We start from the raw sequence: 17,255 nt of genomic DNA, 5'->3' as shown, positions 1-17,255 counted from the left end.
TTCTGTTGCCTACCAACATGGGGATCGCCAGTTCAAATCCCTGTGTTACCTCCGGCTTGGTTGGGCGTCCCTACAGACACAATTGGCTGTGTCTGTGGGTGGGAAGCCCGATGTGGGTATGTGTCCTGGTTTCTGCACTAGCGCCTCCTCTGGTCGGTCAGGGCGCCTGTTCGGAGGGGAGGGGGAACTGGGGGGAATAGCGTGATCCTCTCACTTGCTACATCCCCTTGACGAAACTCCTCACTGCCAGGTGAAAAGAAGCAGCTGGCGACTCCACATGTATTGGAGGAAGCATGTGGTAGTCTGCAGCCCTCCCCGGATTGGCAGAGGGGGTGGAGCAGCAATTGGGACGGCTCCACAGCTTGGAAGAGTGAGGTAATTGGCCAGATACAATTTGGGAGAAAAAGGGGGAAAAGTCCAAAAAATGTTTTAAAAACAAAAATGTCATTCCACTTGCTCATAACATTTGAAGACAATGTGAAATTGACATTTACCTTATTATCTCATTTCTCCAGTCAAACGATACACCTTTTCAACAACTTATGTCAAAACTAATCACAAAAATATGTTTTTTAACTAATTTTACATCAAAACCTGATCACCATAATTTCCTATAAAACAGCCAGGTTTTTGTGATTGCATCACCAAGTCCGTGCAAGCGACATTTCAACCAATAATGTTATAAAAAGTTTTGCATGATCCAGTCAGATCCTGATGGATCAAATCACATCCGTCCTGGTGCTTTGCTCCACCCTAATATCCTATTTTGCTTGGAAATACATCACGGAAGCGAGATTTGCTCTGAATGCCATTTCACATTGTCTTCAAAATATAGGAATTCATTTGTTTTTAAAATCAAATGTGTCATTTTTGTAAGCCTTGCTCGTAGTGGGATAACGATTTAATAAAATAATGTGAAAAACATGTTTTAGAACAGTTTACGCTTGCTTCAAACATGTTTTTTTTTAAAACATTTTAGGTTTTTCTCCCTTTCTTTTTGCTCTTCTTTGTTTCCTATCTTTGCTTTTTTTCCTTTTCTTCTTTTTCTTCCTCTTCTGGTTCTGATTCTTCTCCTCTCTCCTTCCCCTTCTTTTTGTTTCTCTTTGTCATAACTTTCACTCACTGGTCCAGGACCTGTTGCTTTTAAAGGCCACCTCCGCTGCCACTCTGAGCTGTCTTGGCGAGTGCCTCAATATGCTCCAGCACAACGTCAGCCAGGCCCTCGCCATGCAGCACCATGGCACACACAGCCAGACCCACATCGCCAGCCCCAGCCACAACAGCGCCTCTTTGAGCCAAGCGGTGCCGACCGAGAGCGTCAAATCCTCAGGTCAGCTCCGCAGTTCGAGTGTGAACCAAAGGGAGCCGGGCAGCATTGGGTCCTGTAGCCAAAGACCAACTGGCTTCAGCCAGAGTCAGAGTCCCAAACACAGTCACAGCGGAAGGAGAGGAAGTGGCCAACATCACCACGTACAGGGTCAGGGTCAAGCACACGGTGGTGAGTTGAATGGCGTATTTTCCGATAAGTGAGTGGATGAAGTCGCAGATGAACATTAGTTTTCTTTTCCTTTGCTTTCTCTCCATTCTTTCTGTCCATTCTTCTTTATTCTCAATTTCTTGGTCTTCTCACCCCCCCCCCACACACACACATTTATTAAGACTCAATAGAAATTACAGGTCATTCTCATTCACTTAACCCAGTGTCCCATTTCTTCTAAATTAACAGGATGTTTTTTCCAGCTAATTTCCCTCACCTTCTTGATTCAGGGAAAGGGATGGAGAAATTAATTGCCACTTGTCCTCCCTCTGCCCTGTACATAAGCCAGACATTTCTTTGCAGAAAATTGCACATTGTGCTGGCTATCATATAAGATTCAAAGTACATCGCTGAATCACAAAATACAAACACACACGAATAAATCATTTTTTTTATACTTGAGATTATATGATTAATAGAAGATAGTGACAATAAAGATGGTTCCAGGCTAAGAAAAGTTCTTTATCAGATGATTACGGTTCACAGATGAAGATATCTGTTTCAGAGTTCGAGTACATTTACAGGCTTTGCAAATGTGCCCACTTGGCTAACCATGATAAGATTTACAGCCCAGATTTTCAACTCTAGACGGGTCAATTAATCATGTTTAACAGTGGAAGCATATATGGACAGAGATGGGCCCAGGCCGGCGAATGCATTATTAGCTAAACATATTATCTGTGACATTTAAGGATGGAAACAACATCTGCACTAAAATGGATTCGGAAATATGTGTATATGTGAATTCAGATCAGACTGCGCCAAGCAGGGCAGATTCACAGAGCAGTCCAGAACGCAGGATAACAGAAATAATGTAGATGATAGACCAGAGCACTACTTGGACACCACGCAGGACACCAAGCTGAGGCTGGGGCACCTGTTGTAGGACATATTTGCAGGCAATTTTGCTGTTGGCATCAATGAGCACTTATTGCACTCCTTGGTACATCAACTGGAGGCTGAGTTTATGAATTGAAATCAACTGCTTTGCATAACTAGTCATGATGAGGGTGGGAGGTATTACCTTAGATGGTGTTAAGCTCGATTGTATAGCTAAACCAAGGCTAAGCCTTACAACGGACTTGGCCTTTTTCACCTGTTTGCTGAGCTTGCTGGCATCCCCCACCTCAATGTTGCCTCCGCAGCACACAACAGCAAACAGCCATGGAACTGATGGTGGTGCTGTTGTGTTTTGTCTCCTTTTCAGATAGTCCCACCAGGCGGTCCAGGTCTCCCTCTGACAAGGTGAAAAACGGTGGAGTCTCTCCTTTCTCTTCCTCTCTCCCTCCCACCCAAAGACACAAGGACTTGGACCTGAGCGCAGAGGTAGTTTGAGTTACACAACCCTGTTAAATTATTTCATAATTTGCTTTCTTTCATATTATTTACTCCTTGCACTTAATTCATAATGATAATTGGTGTTGGTGAGATTCATGCCAGAGCTGTCAAAGCAAGGGTACGATGGACTTCATAATTCATACCCTGTCCATTGGTGATTCATTAAGACTTTAGGTTGAATTTCAGATTGCCAAAAATAGAGTTAAAAATAGTGTATATTAAATGACATCCTTATGGTCTTTTATTCCTGAAGTTTGATACGCGCCATATTTTTTCATGACTTGGGTGGTTTCTTGCAACTGAATTCAAGATCACAGTCATGAGGCTTGTGGTTGTTTGAGTCACTCACTTTTCATTTGGCTCAAACGGTTCCCTTTACACTTGCCCACTTCCCTCTGATTAAACGTGTATCTTGCTATTTTCAATGGTCATGTTATCAGTGGGTGACTGAAGACAATGGATGAAGACCCATGTGGAGTTTTATATCAACTACATGACTACAACTTGTTCAGGGGGTTGGTGTTTGTCTTAAAGCACAGAGAGAGGAAGTGGTGGTGATCTGTTGAATTACCCCGCAGGGAAGCTTTGAACACTGCTGGGTGGAGCCATACGGCCATGCCAGTGTGTGTGTGTGTGTGTGGGGGGGGGGGGGGGGGGTTGGTTAGTTGGGAGGGATCGAGAGAGAGAGAGAGAGACAAAGTCTTTAGGCAATTGTGGTTTTGAGTGTTTTTCTAAAAGTGTTGGTTGAATCATTTTCTATGGTTCAATAGTTTGAATATAAAGTTTTCCAAAAGGATTTGAGTGACCCACTTGTTTCTTCTCGCAGTCATCCCTTGGGTATTGATCCAGATTTTGATAAACAATGTGGACTGGAAGAGAGGATAAGCATAATAAACGGAGTGTGAAGGAGAGATGGAACACACAAAAACGGCAAGAAAGTGTGCTTTGCCTGTCAAATGGGCAACATAGGATGGCTGGAAGTCTCCTAATTAGCTCTGTTGTAGAATGAGTGCTCATCCAGGACCACACTGAGTCACACACCAATCTGTGTGGGTGTGTGTTCTTGTACTTCCATCTTTGTGAGGACCAATTTGAGTTTTTAACCATCAGAGTGAGGACATCTTTGCAAAGTCTGGACATTTAGGCCAGTCCTCATCTCTTTAATGGTCGATTTTACAGTTAGGACCTGGGTTTAGGGTTAAGGTTAGAATCAGGATAAGGGTTATGGTCAGGCATGTAGTTATGATGGTTGAGGTTAGGCTTAAGGGCTAGGGAATGAATATATAGTCAATGAGGGGACCTCAAAAATTTAGAAGTACAAGAGTGTGCCTGTGTGTGTGTACAAGTTTATATATCCTAATGGGGATCAAATGTCCTCATTAGGATAGAAAAACCAGAAACCACCTACCTTGTGTTGACATTTTAGAGGTCCTAACAAGTAAAAGGGTGTATTTTAGGGTTACGACTTGGTTTTAGGGTTAAGGTTAGAATTAGGGTTACGTTAAGGTTAGGGTAAGGGTTAGGGTTAGGCATGTAGTTTGCATGGTTAAGGTTAGGGTTAAGGGCTAGGAAATGAATGTAGTCAATGAGGGATCCTCATAAGGATAGTGAAACGAGTGTGTGTGTGTGTGTGTGTGTGTTAGGGGTGTTGTGATATACCAGTATTGATGAAAACTGTGATATTCTAAAAACAATTAAATATTGATATATTAATAATACACAATATCGTGTAAATAATCCAGTGCCTTTTTTTAAGATTATTTCTTGGCACTTTCCACCTTTATTGGGTAGAGAGAGACAGGAAAGACAAGGGATGACATGCAGCAGAGGGCCCAGGCTAGATTCAAAACCAGCCTGCTGTGTTAAGGACTCAGCCTTATATGTGGTACGCGCTCAACTAAGTGAGCCACCAGGGCGCCCCCATCCAGCGCCTTTTAAATAATTTGTTTCTTTTCTCGTAGCCCCCCTTCCCATCCACCCCTGTATGTTTGTGTTATCTGTTGTCTTGTTTCACCCCGTTTATTGTAAAGCGACTTTGAGTGTTAGAAAAGCGCTATATAAGTTTAATTTATTATTATTACTGTTATTATTATTATTATTTCCATTCTCACTTTGTATCCCCCCCAATGCCACACACACACACACACACACACACACACACACACACCTGACGTGACAGTGTGACACAGTAACTAGCTAGCTAGCTACTACCACAGAGTGTGGCTACTACTGCCACACAAAAGCATATGAAAAATGGAAAGAGGAAAAAATGATGTAAGGACATGGTCAGTGGACATTAAATCACAGTATATCAGAGTGTTTAGTTGTCAGCTGGTGGTCTCACACACAAACTCTCTGTCCCCTGCTCCACCTGTGGGGTTGTTTTGTTTCAGTTGACATTGTATTGATGGCAGATGTTAGGCCTTGTGAATCGGCCCTAGTGTGTGTGTGTGTGTGTGTGTGTGTGTGTGTGTGTGTGTGTGTGTGTGTGTGTGCACGTGCACATGTATGTTTACGGTATATCTGTATGCATATGTGTGACTCAGAGATGCTAATGCCCCATTGAGGAAAAGGAATTCCTTTTTCTGGTTCTTTCCTGTCCCACCTCTCCCAAACCTGTTTCTGTCTCCCTGTCCCCATTTTCTCTTGAAGTGTGTTGGTCCTGTCTGTGTTTTCTGTACATTTCAACCTTGTTCCCAAAGTAGAACAGCTGCACTACTGTTTAAAAACCAAATGGCCCCACAGCCAACTTTGAATCCAACTTTTAAGAAATGCCATTAGCAGGGCTTGGATCTGGAGTGAACATAGACAATTATAATGACTATAAATCAACATTTTAACAGCCATTTTGGAAAGGTCTAACATTCAGTTGTGAGGAAAAAGTTTGAGAACCGTGTTGAATGACCTGTATTCTTGGATTAAAATATTTGCTCCTAAAATGTACTTGAATCTTCAAGTCACGATAATAGAAGAACACAATCTTAACAAATTGACAGATACTTTCCTTGAACACATGCTTTACTGACCCGTTGCAGTGACTTAATTACACTTTGAATGTGCAGTTAATAAGGCTAATGCATCCATTGAATGACTAGATATGCAACAATGATCTCACTACATCTAGGCTATGTGTACATTACATCTGAAATGTGACCCAATTCTTCTTTTTTTTTTTTTTCCTCAGATGTGGCGAAGGTCTGATTATTCAGAAGCATATGAACACACACACACACGTACACACACACACAAAACACTCAGCTTTGATTTTGGGCAGCTGTACAGGGCCCCACTGCTTCCACTAACCGGGCAGTCAATCTCAAAGAAGGTTGGAAGGAAATCTGGCTCGGAGCAAAAGTAGAGTTTTACATGACAAGAGAAGGAAGCAAAGGAAGAGGCTGGAAGCAACATTAAGAGCACCAGCATACCATCAGGACGAGGGCAGTGAAAGAGGAGAATAGAGGGAAATTTAGCTTACATGATGACAAATTACTGCATATATATATATGATGTGTGTGAGAAAAAGATAGGCTCTTCTCACGTGGCTTTTTCTCCTGTATCTCCCCCAACCCACATGGTTCCACTGCAGTGTTCTTATTAAACACAAGAGGGCAGCACATAGCAGTTGCAGATGGCATTTTGGACACACATGACTAACTTTATCTCAGTACCTCTACTCAACTTACATTGTTTTGATTGTGGACATATTTATAGTATATAGTAGCAGTCAATGAAAGAAATGTCTTGATAATTTATCTAGAAAAAAAGAAAATAAGCAGTTTTCTACAGCCGGTGAAAACTTTGAGCCCAGGCTTAAAGCACTAGAAAGACAAATGTGCTCCATAGTGGTTTTCAAAGTGGGGCCCTGAGCCATCAAGTGACCTTTTTCCTGTTGTAAGGAGGTCCTCATAGAAAAAAGAGAATACTTTAATTTTATTCTACTTCATGTACCCGGATGAAAAAAAATACATAATTTGGATTCCAACGTACATACAGGTAGTCCCCGATTTACGAACTCCCGTACTTACGAACAGACCTCCGTAAAGCCTAATGTTTTAAAAAATTGAGTTACACACAATGGTGAGTACTAACGAACGGACGGAGTACTTTGCGCGACGTTCAAAACACTGCGCGTTTTAGGCGGTTCGTTGGCCCGAGAGAGGGAGAACAAACGCCACGCTGTCGTCGCCATTTTAAGTCGGATCGCCTGAACGTTCTGTGCGTTGTGGTTTGATTTAAAATTTTCAGGTTACGAGGTTTACGGCTTCAAAGTGTAAATCTGATGCAAGTGATGGTGATACATCGAAGAAAAGGAAAACGATCACAATTGAAACAAAAGTGAAAATAATAAAGCGTTCAGAGAGCGGTGAAACGCTCTTATAATTTTTTCCACTTACCCGGTGAGGCGGGGAGGCGAGCCCCGAGCGGGATCTCATTTCTGGTGTCAAACGGCCGGCCTCCACTGGTCGCGACCCGCTCCGGGGACAGTGGCAGGTGGATAGTTTCAAATGTAAGAAATATAATAAATGGGTTTTTAAATGTTTCTTTATACCTATACACACATTCTCTCTCGCAATTATAAATTCTATACTGTAGTTACGTTTATTGTTTTTACTGCATTATTATATTTATGATGTTTTAGGTAAAATATAATGTAGCAAATTCAGGAGCAACCACAGGAACCGCTGCAGCCGGGACGCGAACCCGAGACATCGCTAACCCAGGGCTGCCAAGTCTCACCCTTTGGGAGTGAGAGTCACGCAATTATGCCTCTTCACACGCTCACACGCCACACTTGCTATTTCACACGCTCATAAACGTTTTCCCTTCACTTCTATATAATATTTCCACAATTTGCTATGCTGCTTGCGGCTTGCCGTAGTTCGGGTCCGTCACTGGCTTTCCGGGGTGAGCCCGCCCTATTCTGCCTCTGATTGGCTGACCCAGATATTCTTACCCTAACCTTAACCAATCATCAGTCCTCATGCCTAAATCTAACCAACCCAATCAATGAAAGGCAATCACGAGTATCAACCAATCAGAGGCAGAGTAGGGCGGGTCATAGCGCCAACGCCACGAAATAAAATAAAATAAAATAAAAGAGCTTCACAAGAAGAAGACCCCACTGAAGAAGAAGAAGAAGAAGAAGAAGAAGAGGAATAAGAAGAAAGAAAACGGTAGGTAATCGTTTCATTTTGATCATACGAAATAGTAAATACGTTAGTTTTATAGAATAAAATGCGTTATAATCACTCAGTCCGAGCAGGAGTAACCTTACACAGGCTGCTGTGATATCTCGCAGTTAAAAAGGAAAATATTCGAACAGTCACTTGTCAGAAATCTGTAGAAGAACAATAGCTTTCCTTTTTGGCGAATGTCCTGTTTTGGTTTCTGTTATACTTGGTTCACTGATAAATCTCTGAATGTGTTATTGAATGAAATTGATCTAATAGTTCTTGACATGAGGTGATGATTTTTTTTTATAAAAACCAGGATGTGATTTATTTTGTCTAAATCTAAAATTCTAAACTTTTAACTTTCCAGAGCAGAAGTTTAGCTCAGTGTCTGTTAGAACATTTGAGATCGGGTATGTCAATGTTTGTTGAAATGACTATTGTGTGGTGGACACATATTGGGGACAGAATTCAACCCAGGAACTAAGGGTTAAGTCATGGTTGCCCTGGCAGGTTAACGCAGGGTTAAGTTATGGTTGTTCAGCCAGTTTTCTGGTCATTCTTGCCATCTCCGCTCAGTGAGCTGTGGTTTGGTTGTCTCTCTGATTTACCGTGGATTAAAGAAAGTTGCCTACACGGCTAAAGTGTGAACCTACGGTCTTCTCCGTTCCTTCGGCTCTACACTGGTGACCCCGACGTCGGTTTTCGGATAAGTTTTCTGAAACCACACACATTATGGCTACGAACGCCGTTGCAATTAAACTGCCGGAGTTTTGGGAGTCTTCCGCGGCTACATGGTTCGCGCAGGCTGAGGCACAGTTCGCGCTCAGAGACATAACAGCAGACGAGACCAGGTACTACTACGTAGTGGCAGCGCTGGGGGGCGCTACGGCTTCCAGGATAAGCTGTTTCATAACCAACCCACCGGCCGATGGTAAATACGCCGCACTTAAACATCTCCTCCTTGAAACTTTTGAACTGTCAACAACGGAGAGAGCACGTCGCCTCTTCGCAATTCAGGGCTTGGGAGATGGCAAACCATCGGAGCTAATGAGCAGGATGTTAAACCTACTGGGTCAAGAAAAGCCATGTTTCCTGTTTATGGAGCTGTTTCTGCGCAACATGCCGCCCCACGTCCAGGCTGCGCTCGCTAACTCCACCATCACTGATCCCCGTGAGCTGGCAAAGGAGGCTGACCGATTCTTCGTCGCTACACAACGTTCCTCCCATGCCGGGGTGCTGGCTCCTACCTTCACTGGCCCCCCGCCGACATCGCGGGCGTGGCCCGACGGTGGCGCCACAGCATCAGACCGCTACAAGCCCTCTGGACTCTGTATGTACCACGCTCGATTTGGTGCGAAAGCTAAACGGTGCCGTTCCCCCTGCAACTACAGGCCGACGGGAAACGGGAGGGCCAACACTCAGTAGTGGCCATGAGTGTTGGCGATACGAGCAGGCTACTCTTCATCCTCGACACCATCTCCGGTCGGCGATTTCTTTGTGACACGGGCGCACAGAGAAGCGTGCTCCCTGCTACTGACGTCGACATCATGGGCGGGGAGCGGGGCCCCCAGTTGGCGACGGCTGACGGCAGCCCTATCCACACCTACGGCGTGCGGTCTGTAGAACTGTGTTTTGGTGGACAACGTTTCACGTGGGAGTTCGTCATGGCCAATGTAACGCTTCCCCTCCTCGGAGCTGATTTTTTGTGCGCTTACGGTTTGCTAGTGGACATTCAGAACAGCCGTCTGGTCGATGCCTTAACCTTCTCCTCCTTCGCATGTACGCGGAGGGAAGCGGCCTATGCAGGTCTAGCCAACTCTCTCTCAGAGGCAGACAAGTTCAACCGCCTCCTCGCTGAGTTCCCTGACCTCACCCAGCCTACCTTCTCTGCACCCACCGCTAAGCATGGGGTGGAGCATCACATTGCTACGAAGGGGCCCCCGGTCTACGCCAGAGCCAGGCGTCTCGACCCCGCCAAACTCGCCATTGCCAAGTCTGAGTTCGAGCACCTGGAACGCATGGGGATCATCCGCCGCTCTGACAGCCCGTGGGCGTCCCCACTCCACATCGTCGCTAAGCCTGATGGAGGTTGGCGCCCATGCGGGGACTACCGCCGACTAAATGACGCCACCACGCCCGACCGCTATCCTGTCCCGCATATCCAGGACTTTTCTGCAAACCTGTCTGGCAAATGCGTCTTCTCAAAAGTCGACCTGGTCCGTGGTTATCATCAAGTTCCCGTGCACCCCTAAGACATCCCCAAGACAGCGGTGACTACCCCATTCGGCCTATTTGAATTCCTACGAATGCCATTTGGACTCAAAAACGCGGCCCAGTCCTTTCAGCGGCTGATGGATTCAGTGCTCCGTGGCCTTCCTTTCATCTTCGTCTATTTGGACGACATACTCATCGCCAGCGCCTCCGAGGAAGAACACCTGTCCCATCTTCATGCCCTCTTCACACGCCTCAGCCAGCATGGGCTGATCGTCAACCCGGCGAAGTGCCGGTTCGGGCTGACAGCCATTGATTTCCTCGGGCACCGCATCACTGGGGACGGGGCAGTCCCCCTGCCCTCAAAGGTGGAAGCGGTGGCGGCCTTTCCGCGCCCCCAAACAGCTCGTGCGCTCAGGGAGTTCATCGGGATGGTGACATTCTACCACCGCTTCATTCCCCGAGCCGCCTTTATCATCCGGCCACTGTACGAGGCGCTGAAAGGCAAGTCCCCCAACCAGGCGGTCGACTGGACAGCAGAGCGGGACCGTGCGTTCACCGAGACTAAAGCTGCGCTCTCCCAGGCTACCCTGCTAGCGCATCCTTCACCTACAGCGCCTATTTCCATAACCACGGATGCATCGGACTATGCTGTTGGTGCGGTTCACGAACAGTGGGTGGGGGGGGCTTGGCAGCCTTTGACCTTTTTCAGTCGCCAGCTTACACCCCGAGAGCGCAAGTATAGTACTTTTGACAGGGAACTCCTCGGTCTCTGGCTCGCCGTCCGGCATTTCCGTTTCCTGCTAGAGGGCCGCGAGTTTACTGCGTACGTGGACCACAAGCCCCTCACGTTTGCCATGTCCAAGACGGCCGAGCCATGGTCCGCTCGCCAGCAGCGACAACTCTCCTACATTTCGGAATTCACTACCGACATCCAGCACGTCGCTGGTAAGTCTAACCAGGTAGCTGACTGCCTCTCTAGGGCAGTGATTGGAGCGGTCCACCTAGGCCTTGACTATGCACAGATGGCTGCTGACCAGGCCACGGACCCGAGCATCCTCCGTCTCCGGGCCTCCGACACGGGGCTCCGCCTGCAGGACGTTCCTTTCAGCGACACAGGTGTCACCCTCCTGTGTGACGTCTCCACAGGACAGCCCAGGCCCATCGTCCCGCACAGCTGGAGACGCCCCGTATTTGAAGCTGTGCACGGCCTCTCTCATCCAGGCGGTAAGCCATCCGTGCGCCTGACCTCTGCTAAGTTTGTGTGGGAGGGACTTAAGAGAGACGTGAAAGCGTGGGCCGACTCGTGTGTTGCCTGTCAGCGGGCTAAGATACACCGCCACATTAAGGCGCCCCTGGAACGCTTCGCAGTGCCGGAGAGACGATTTGACCATGTCCACGTCGACCTGGTTGGTCCCCTACCCCCCTCCCATGGGTTCACCTACCTCTTCACTGTGGTGGACAGGACTACGCGCTGGCCTGAAGCTGTTCCCCTGGCATCCACGACGTCTGCTGATGTGGCCCGGGCTTTTATTGGGTCGTGGGTCTCACGTTTCGGTACGCCTTCCGACCTTTCATCTGACCGCGGGCCACAGTTTACCTCAGAGCTATGGAATGCTGTGGGTGAGGCTCTGGGCGTCAAGCTTCATCGCACTACCGCCTACCACCCTCAGGCGAACGGCCTATGTGAGCGCTTCCACCGGTCCATGAAGGCTGCGCTTCGGGCTACTCTCAAGGACTGCAACTGGGTCGACAAGCTCCCATGGGTCATGCTGGGCCTGCGGACCGCCCCGAAGGAAGACCTACAAGCCTCCTCTGCGGAGCTGGTGTACGGCACGCCGCTGCGAGTCCCAGGCGATTTCATGCCCAATGCAACGCGTCCCTGGTCAGCTGTGGACCAACGAGCCTCCTTGCTGGATGGGGTCAGAGCTTTCACACCCGTCCCTACCGCCCAACACGGCGCTCCGGTGTCCCAGGTGCCCCCAGGTCTGCAGTCAGCGGACTACGTGTTCATCCGTCACGACGCACACCGCCCCCCTCTGCAACCCCCTTATGACGGCCCCTTCCGCGTCCTGGAACGGGGAACTAAGCACCTGGTGGTGGATTTTGGGGGCACGGCCGAGCATGTTTCAGTGGACCGAGTTAAACCCGCACACCTGGACTTGACGCAGCCGTTGGAGTTATCCCAACCTCCTCGTCGCGGTCGTCCCCCGGCTCCGCCTCCTCCCCCCGTGGAGGCCCGAGCTGCCTCTTCTGCTCCTCAGGCCGACCTCCACAGGCCCGTGTCAATGCCTCCCAGAGACACTCCGGCCCCTGTTATCCGGAGCCGCCGCGGACGGCCTGTCGTCCCCCCGCGCCTGCCTGACTTCGATTACTAGGGCGACTTCTGGGGGAGCTCATGTGGTGGACACATATTGGGGACAGAATTCAACCCAGGAACTAAGGGTTAAGTCATGGCTGCCCTGGCAGGTTAACGCAGGGTTAAGTTATGGTTGTCCAGCCAGTTTTCTGGTCATTCTTGCCACCTCCGCTCAGTCGAGCTGTGGTTTGGTTGTCTCTCTGATTTACCGTGGATTAAAGAAAGTTGCCTACACGGCTAAAGTGTGAACCTACGGTCTTCTCCGTTCCTTCGGCTCTACAATTGTGTCATTTGGTGGGTTTAACTAGGGTTGCCACCCATCCCCCAAAAAATTCCCGGTTGCAATTAGTATATGGAAAATATGTCATATTTCATGTTTTTCTCATTAAATAATTAAGGTTTTATGTTCCCAAAAAGACATTAACGGGTTAAAATTACTTAAGAAATACTTGTAAATTTAATAGTTATGATCAGTATTGAAGTTGGTCAAAAGATTTAATGCATTGAAAGTGAACAAAATATTAATGTGTAATATTTTTATAGCACTTTTAAGGAACTGAACATTTTTTGCACCGAGTGTAAAACGTCATGATTTTCTGGAGGGGTGCCCAAGGGTTAAAGGAACTGCTTGAATTCATAGTTTGAGCCTTGTGCTCTGAACAAACAAAGAAATGCACTTTATTTTATTTTTTATATTATTGTTCTGGTTCTGTATTCATGGAAATTTTATAAATAAATTTATTTTATTTGTCTAAATTCTTGTTACAATTGTTTTCATTTCTACTTGTGCTGGTCAATTATGAACACTATGTAAAACAGCAGGAAACTGGTTTTTAAGTTGCACAAATAATTGGGTTGAGAGGAGCTCCCTGAATACAAATGACAGAATAAGACTGAATAATGACATCCGACATTCTAATGTAGGCTTGGACTCTGTGTATTCTATTCTTTCTAGCAATTGACAATATTTCTTATGTGTTCACTATTCCGAGTAAAGAGAGAGAGCATGAGGAGGAGGCCAACATCACATTACAACATCACAACAGTCTAATCCTAATGTTAATTTAAGTTCAGATATTCCTCTAAATCCTCTTTAAAAAAAGGCCAAGTATCGCCGGCAAAAGTCCCCTCGCCAGAGTCTCACTCTTAACTTTTGTTGAAACTTGGCAGCCCTGGCTAACCGCTCGACTAAAGGGTCTGACCCGTACTTCTCCATGCACGTTACACTAACCCTCTCCTTCGGGAAGCGCGTCCGCATGCATCCCACCTCTGACACCAATTAGCGAATTCGGGGGACAACCACAGGAACCGCCGCAGCCGGGACGCGAACCTGTATCGCGGGAGACATCGCCAACCGCTCGACTAAAGGCTCCGACCCGTTAGCCAAGGGCTAACGTGTCTACTTCTCCATGCACGTTCAATATACTATATACAAAGACAAACATTTGACTAATTGATGCTAGATGTGAACTGTATGTAACTGTTCCGACTTACATACAAAATCGACTTAAGAACGCACTCAAAAAGGGAACTCGTTCGTAACCCAGGGAGTACCTGTATTTAAAATTTTGTAGTGCTATACGACACCCAAATGTAAAAACTTATTTTTTCGCAGATGGGAAAGTTTGTCCCCCCCCCCCCAAGGATTGGATAATTGGGTAATCCCTGGGAGTATTTTCCATATCTTGTGTTTGCTTTGCCACGGTTGTACAACTATGACAGCTGGAGAGTCAGATATGCTTGGTTGACAGAGTTTCTACACTAATATGTATGGAGACCATGACAAGCTGTAAACAGACTATTGTCAGAGGAGAGGAGGACATCGGGGTGATGCTGTCTGTCACTCAGAGGAGAAAACAAAGCTAGAGAAACATCTCTAACAGCCTTTTCGGGAGTGCTAGCGGTTGACACTGCAGATGTCTGTCGTAGAAATCACAGGAGCGTGACAGTAAGAACTGTCCTGTTCTCAGGGCCCCCCTGCGTCTTTCTCTCTGTAAGCAGAGTGAAGAAACATCCACATCGGGCAATATCTCCACTTGGTTTACTTAAGATCAATTTTTCCTCTCGTTTTACAATGTCTTGGGCTTGCTTAAGTGAGTTTGAAGTGGGGTTGATCGGCAGTTGCTCCAAAGACTGAGGACTATGGTTCTGCAGTGAAGTATGACTACACGATATACAGTAATTGCAACAAAATATACAGGGAAAAATGTAGTTTTCAAAAAGTAAAAATGTAACAGTTTGATTAACCCGTTGGTTCCCATGCATCCCCCCTTTTTTCTCCCCAATTGTACCTGGCCAATCACCCCACTCTATCAGCTGTCCTGGTGGCTGCTCCACCCCCTCTGCCAATCCGGGGAGGGCTGCAGACTACCACATGCTTCCTCCGATACATGTGGAGTCAGTCGCCAGCCACTTCTATTCACCTGACAGTGAGGAGTTTCACCAGGGGGACGTAGCGCATGGGAGGATCATGCTATTCCCCCCAGTTCCCCCTCCCCCCTCAACAGGCGCCCCGACTGAACAGAGGAGGCACTAGTGCAACTACGAGGACACATACCCACATCCGGCTTCCCACTCACAGACATGGCCAATTGTGTCTGTAGGGAGGCCCGACCAAGCCGGAGGTAACAAGGGGATTTGAACAGGCAATCCCCGTGGTGGTAGGCAACGGAAAAGACTGCTATGCCACCCGGACGCCCCTCCTATGCATTTTTTTATATTTTCAGGATTATAATGGTTGTATCCTGTGGTCCACACTATGCAGATAGGCCCATGAGTTTCTGTCACTGCAATAAAAGGATTGTTGTTGACTTAAAACATGGGAGCCAAGGACTTGATCATGTTACACCTCCCTCTAAAGGTCCTATTTAGTGATTAATAATGATATTTTGCTGCTTTTTGCATGGTGATTACAGAAGAGAAAAGGTGTGAACTTTGGTTTGTCACACAAGCCATGAAATAATTTCAGGTCAGGGTAATATTCAGAGAAAAGACAGGGATTATCCTCACCCTAAAAAGTATCATCACTGACTGAATACAGGATCTATGCCTTTACAATATTTTATTTCTGTAGGCGTAGGTTTCTATCTATATTGTTAAGATGAAGTAGTGCTCCATTGATTTCTAGGTGCAAATCAAACTAACTGGGAGGATTTTCTGGGGATTTAGGCTATATTCCATATCAGTTGCATATGTTTGCTAATTTTTTGTAATGCAACCTTGACCATAGCATAAATTGTGTGAATTTTTCAATCTGTATTTGCCATTTAAGACATCAGTGTGTGTGAAGCGTTCAACTGTGTGGCACAACACGGTGAATGGGGAGCAGGTGTGCTCTAAATATGGGCTTTGTTTAGGAGGGCCGTGTTTCAAATGCTCAGATGGACTTCATTATGCACACCAGATTATACAAATTGTTGGGTGAGCAACCAGTTCAGCCATTTCCATTATTTTTCCATCACTGTCTTAGCTCTACACTGCAATATTGCAATGTGGAGGGACCATACAGGATGTCGTTGTTACAATGAGCAGAGTTAGTTTTCCTATTAGCAATTAATATGAAGCTCTTAGCACAGGGGGCGGGAACCTTTTTGACTGGGAGAGCCATAAAAGCCAAATATTTCTAAATATATTTCATTGAGAGCCATATAGTATTTTTAACGTATAATAAATTAAATATGTCTTACTTTTAATGCGACTTCTGGTGCTGCATGGTTTTGCTGATGGCCTTGTAGTCTGGTTCATACGTGGTGAGGTTGAGCTTCATGCAGGCGTTGAGGCTTCCATCAGTTAAACGTGAGCGTAGGTTGGTCTTAATGTTCCTCATATGCGAGAAAGACTGTTCACATGCATATGTAGAGCCAAACATGGTCAATACGGCAATACTCACACGCTGCATTGTGTGGTATGTCACAGGAAGCTCGTTCCAAGTTTTAAGAATCAGCTGGTCTTCAGGTTGAAGATTTTTAATTTCTGTCCACTTGTGTTCCCTCGCCAGCTCTGCTCGCTGTCGCGCAAGACTTTCCAACTCTCCATTAAGTGACTTGAACTTACTCATCCACATGTCTGATGCCTTCAGGTCAGCAACTTCCAGCTCAAAGTCTCCGATAGAGACCCCGGGGATGCATGTCAGGTCGATTTTGTCCACTGCACACTCATGTGGATGAGTGATGAACTTGAAAAGACCAGTGCGCGCACGAAATTCTCCAAAACGTGCTTTGAATGACTGCAGGAGATTGAACGTAAAGCCAGCTAGCTGCTGGAGATCCAGATGTTGAGTGGAGTCACTTGCTAAGCATGCATCTCTAAATTGTTGCAGTCTTTCAAAGTGCAGAAGACGACCTGTTTCAATGTCCCTGAGAAAGACTTCCAGCTTGCTTTCAAATGCAAACACTGCTTGTTGAAGGGATGAGATTGTATTTCCAATACCTTGCATTTTCACATTGAGCTGGTTCAGATGGCCAGTTATGTCCACGAGATAGTGAAACTGCAGGAGCCAGTCAGTGTTGTCTAGCTCAGGATGCTTGACGCCTTTCATTTCAAGAAAAGTCCGGATTTCACTCAGGCAAGCTGCAAAACGGCTGAGCACCTTCCCCCTTGACAACCAACGCACGTTGCTGTGTAAAAGCAGACCGGG

General features: G+C 46.4%; 1 protein-coding gene across 1 annotated transcript in view; it reads left to right on the top strand.

Annotated features, from left to right (window-relative positions):
• LOC130118497 (oxysterol-binding protein-related protein 10-like) overlaps nt 1-17,255 on the top strand; it is a 133,306-nt gene that overhangs the window by 65,126 nt on the left and 50,925 nt on the right. The window contains exons 7-8 of the mRNA XM_056286950.1: nt 1,132-1,498; nt 2,745-2,863. Coding sequence (XP_056142925.1) covers nt 1,132-1,498; nt 2,745-2,863 — 486 coding nt within the window. The remainder of the gene's footprint in view (nt 1-1,131; nt 1,499-2,744; nt 2,864-17,255) is intronic.

The sequence above is a fragment of the Lampris incognitus genome, chromosome 9 (assembly GCF_029633865.1).
Source record: "Lampris incognitus isolate fLamInc1 chromosome 9, fLamInc1.hap2, whole genome shotgun sequence".
Taxonomy (NCBI): domain Eukaryota; kingdom Metazoa; phylum Chordata; class Actinopteri; order Lampriformes; family Lampridae; genus Lampris; species Lampris incognitus.
This window is presented reverse-complemented; position numbering and strand designations above follow the sequence as displayed.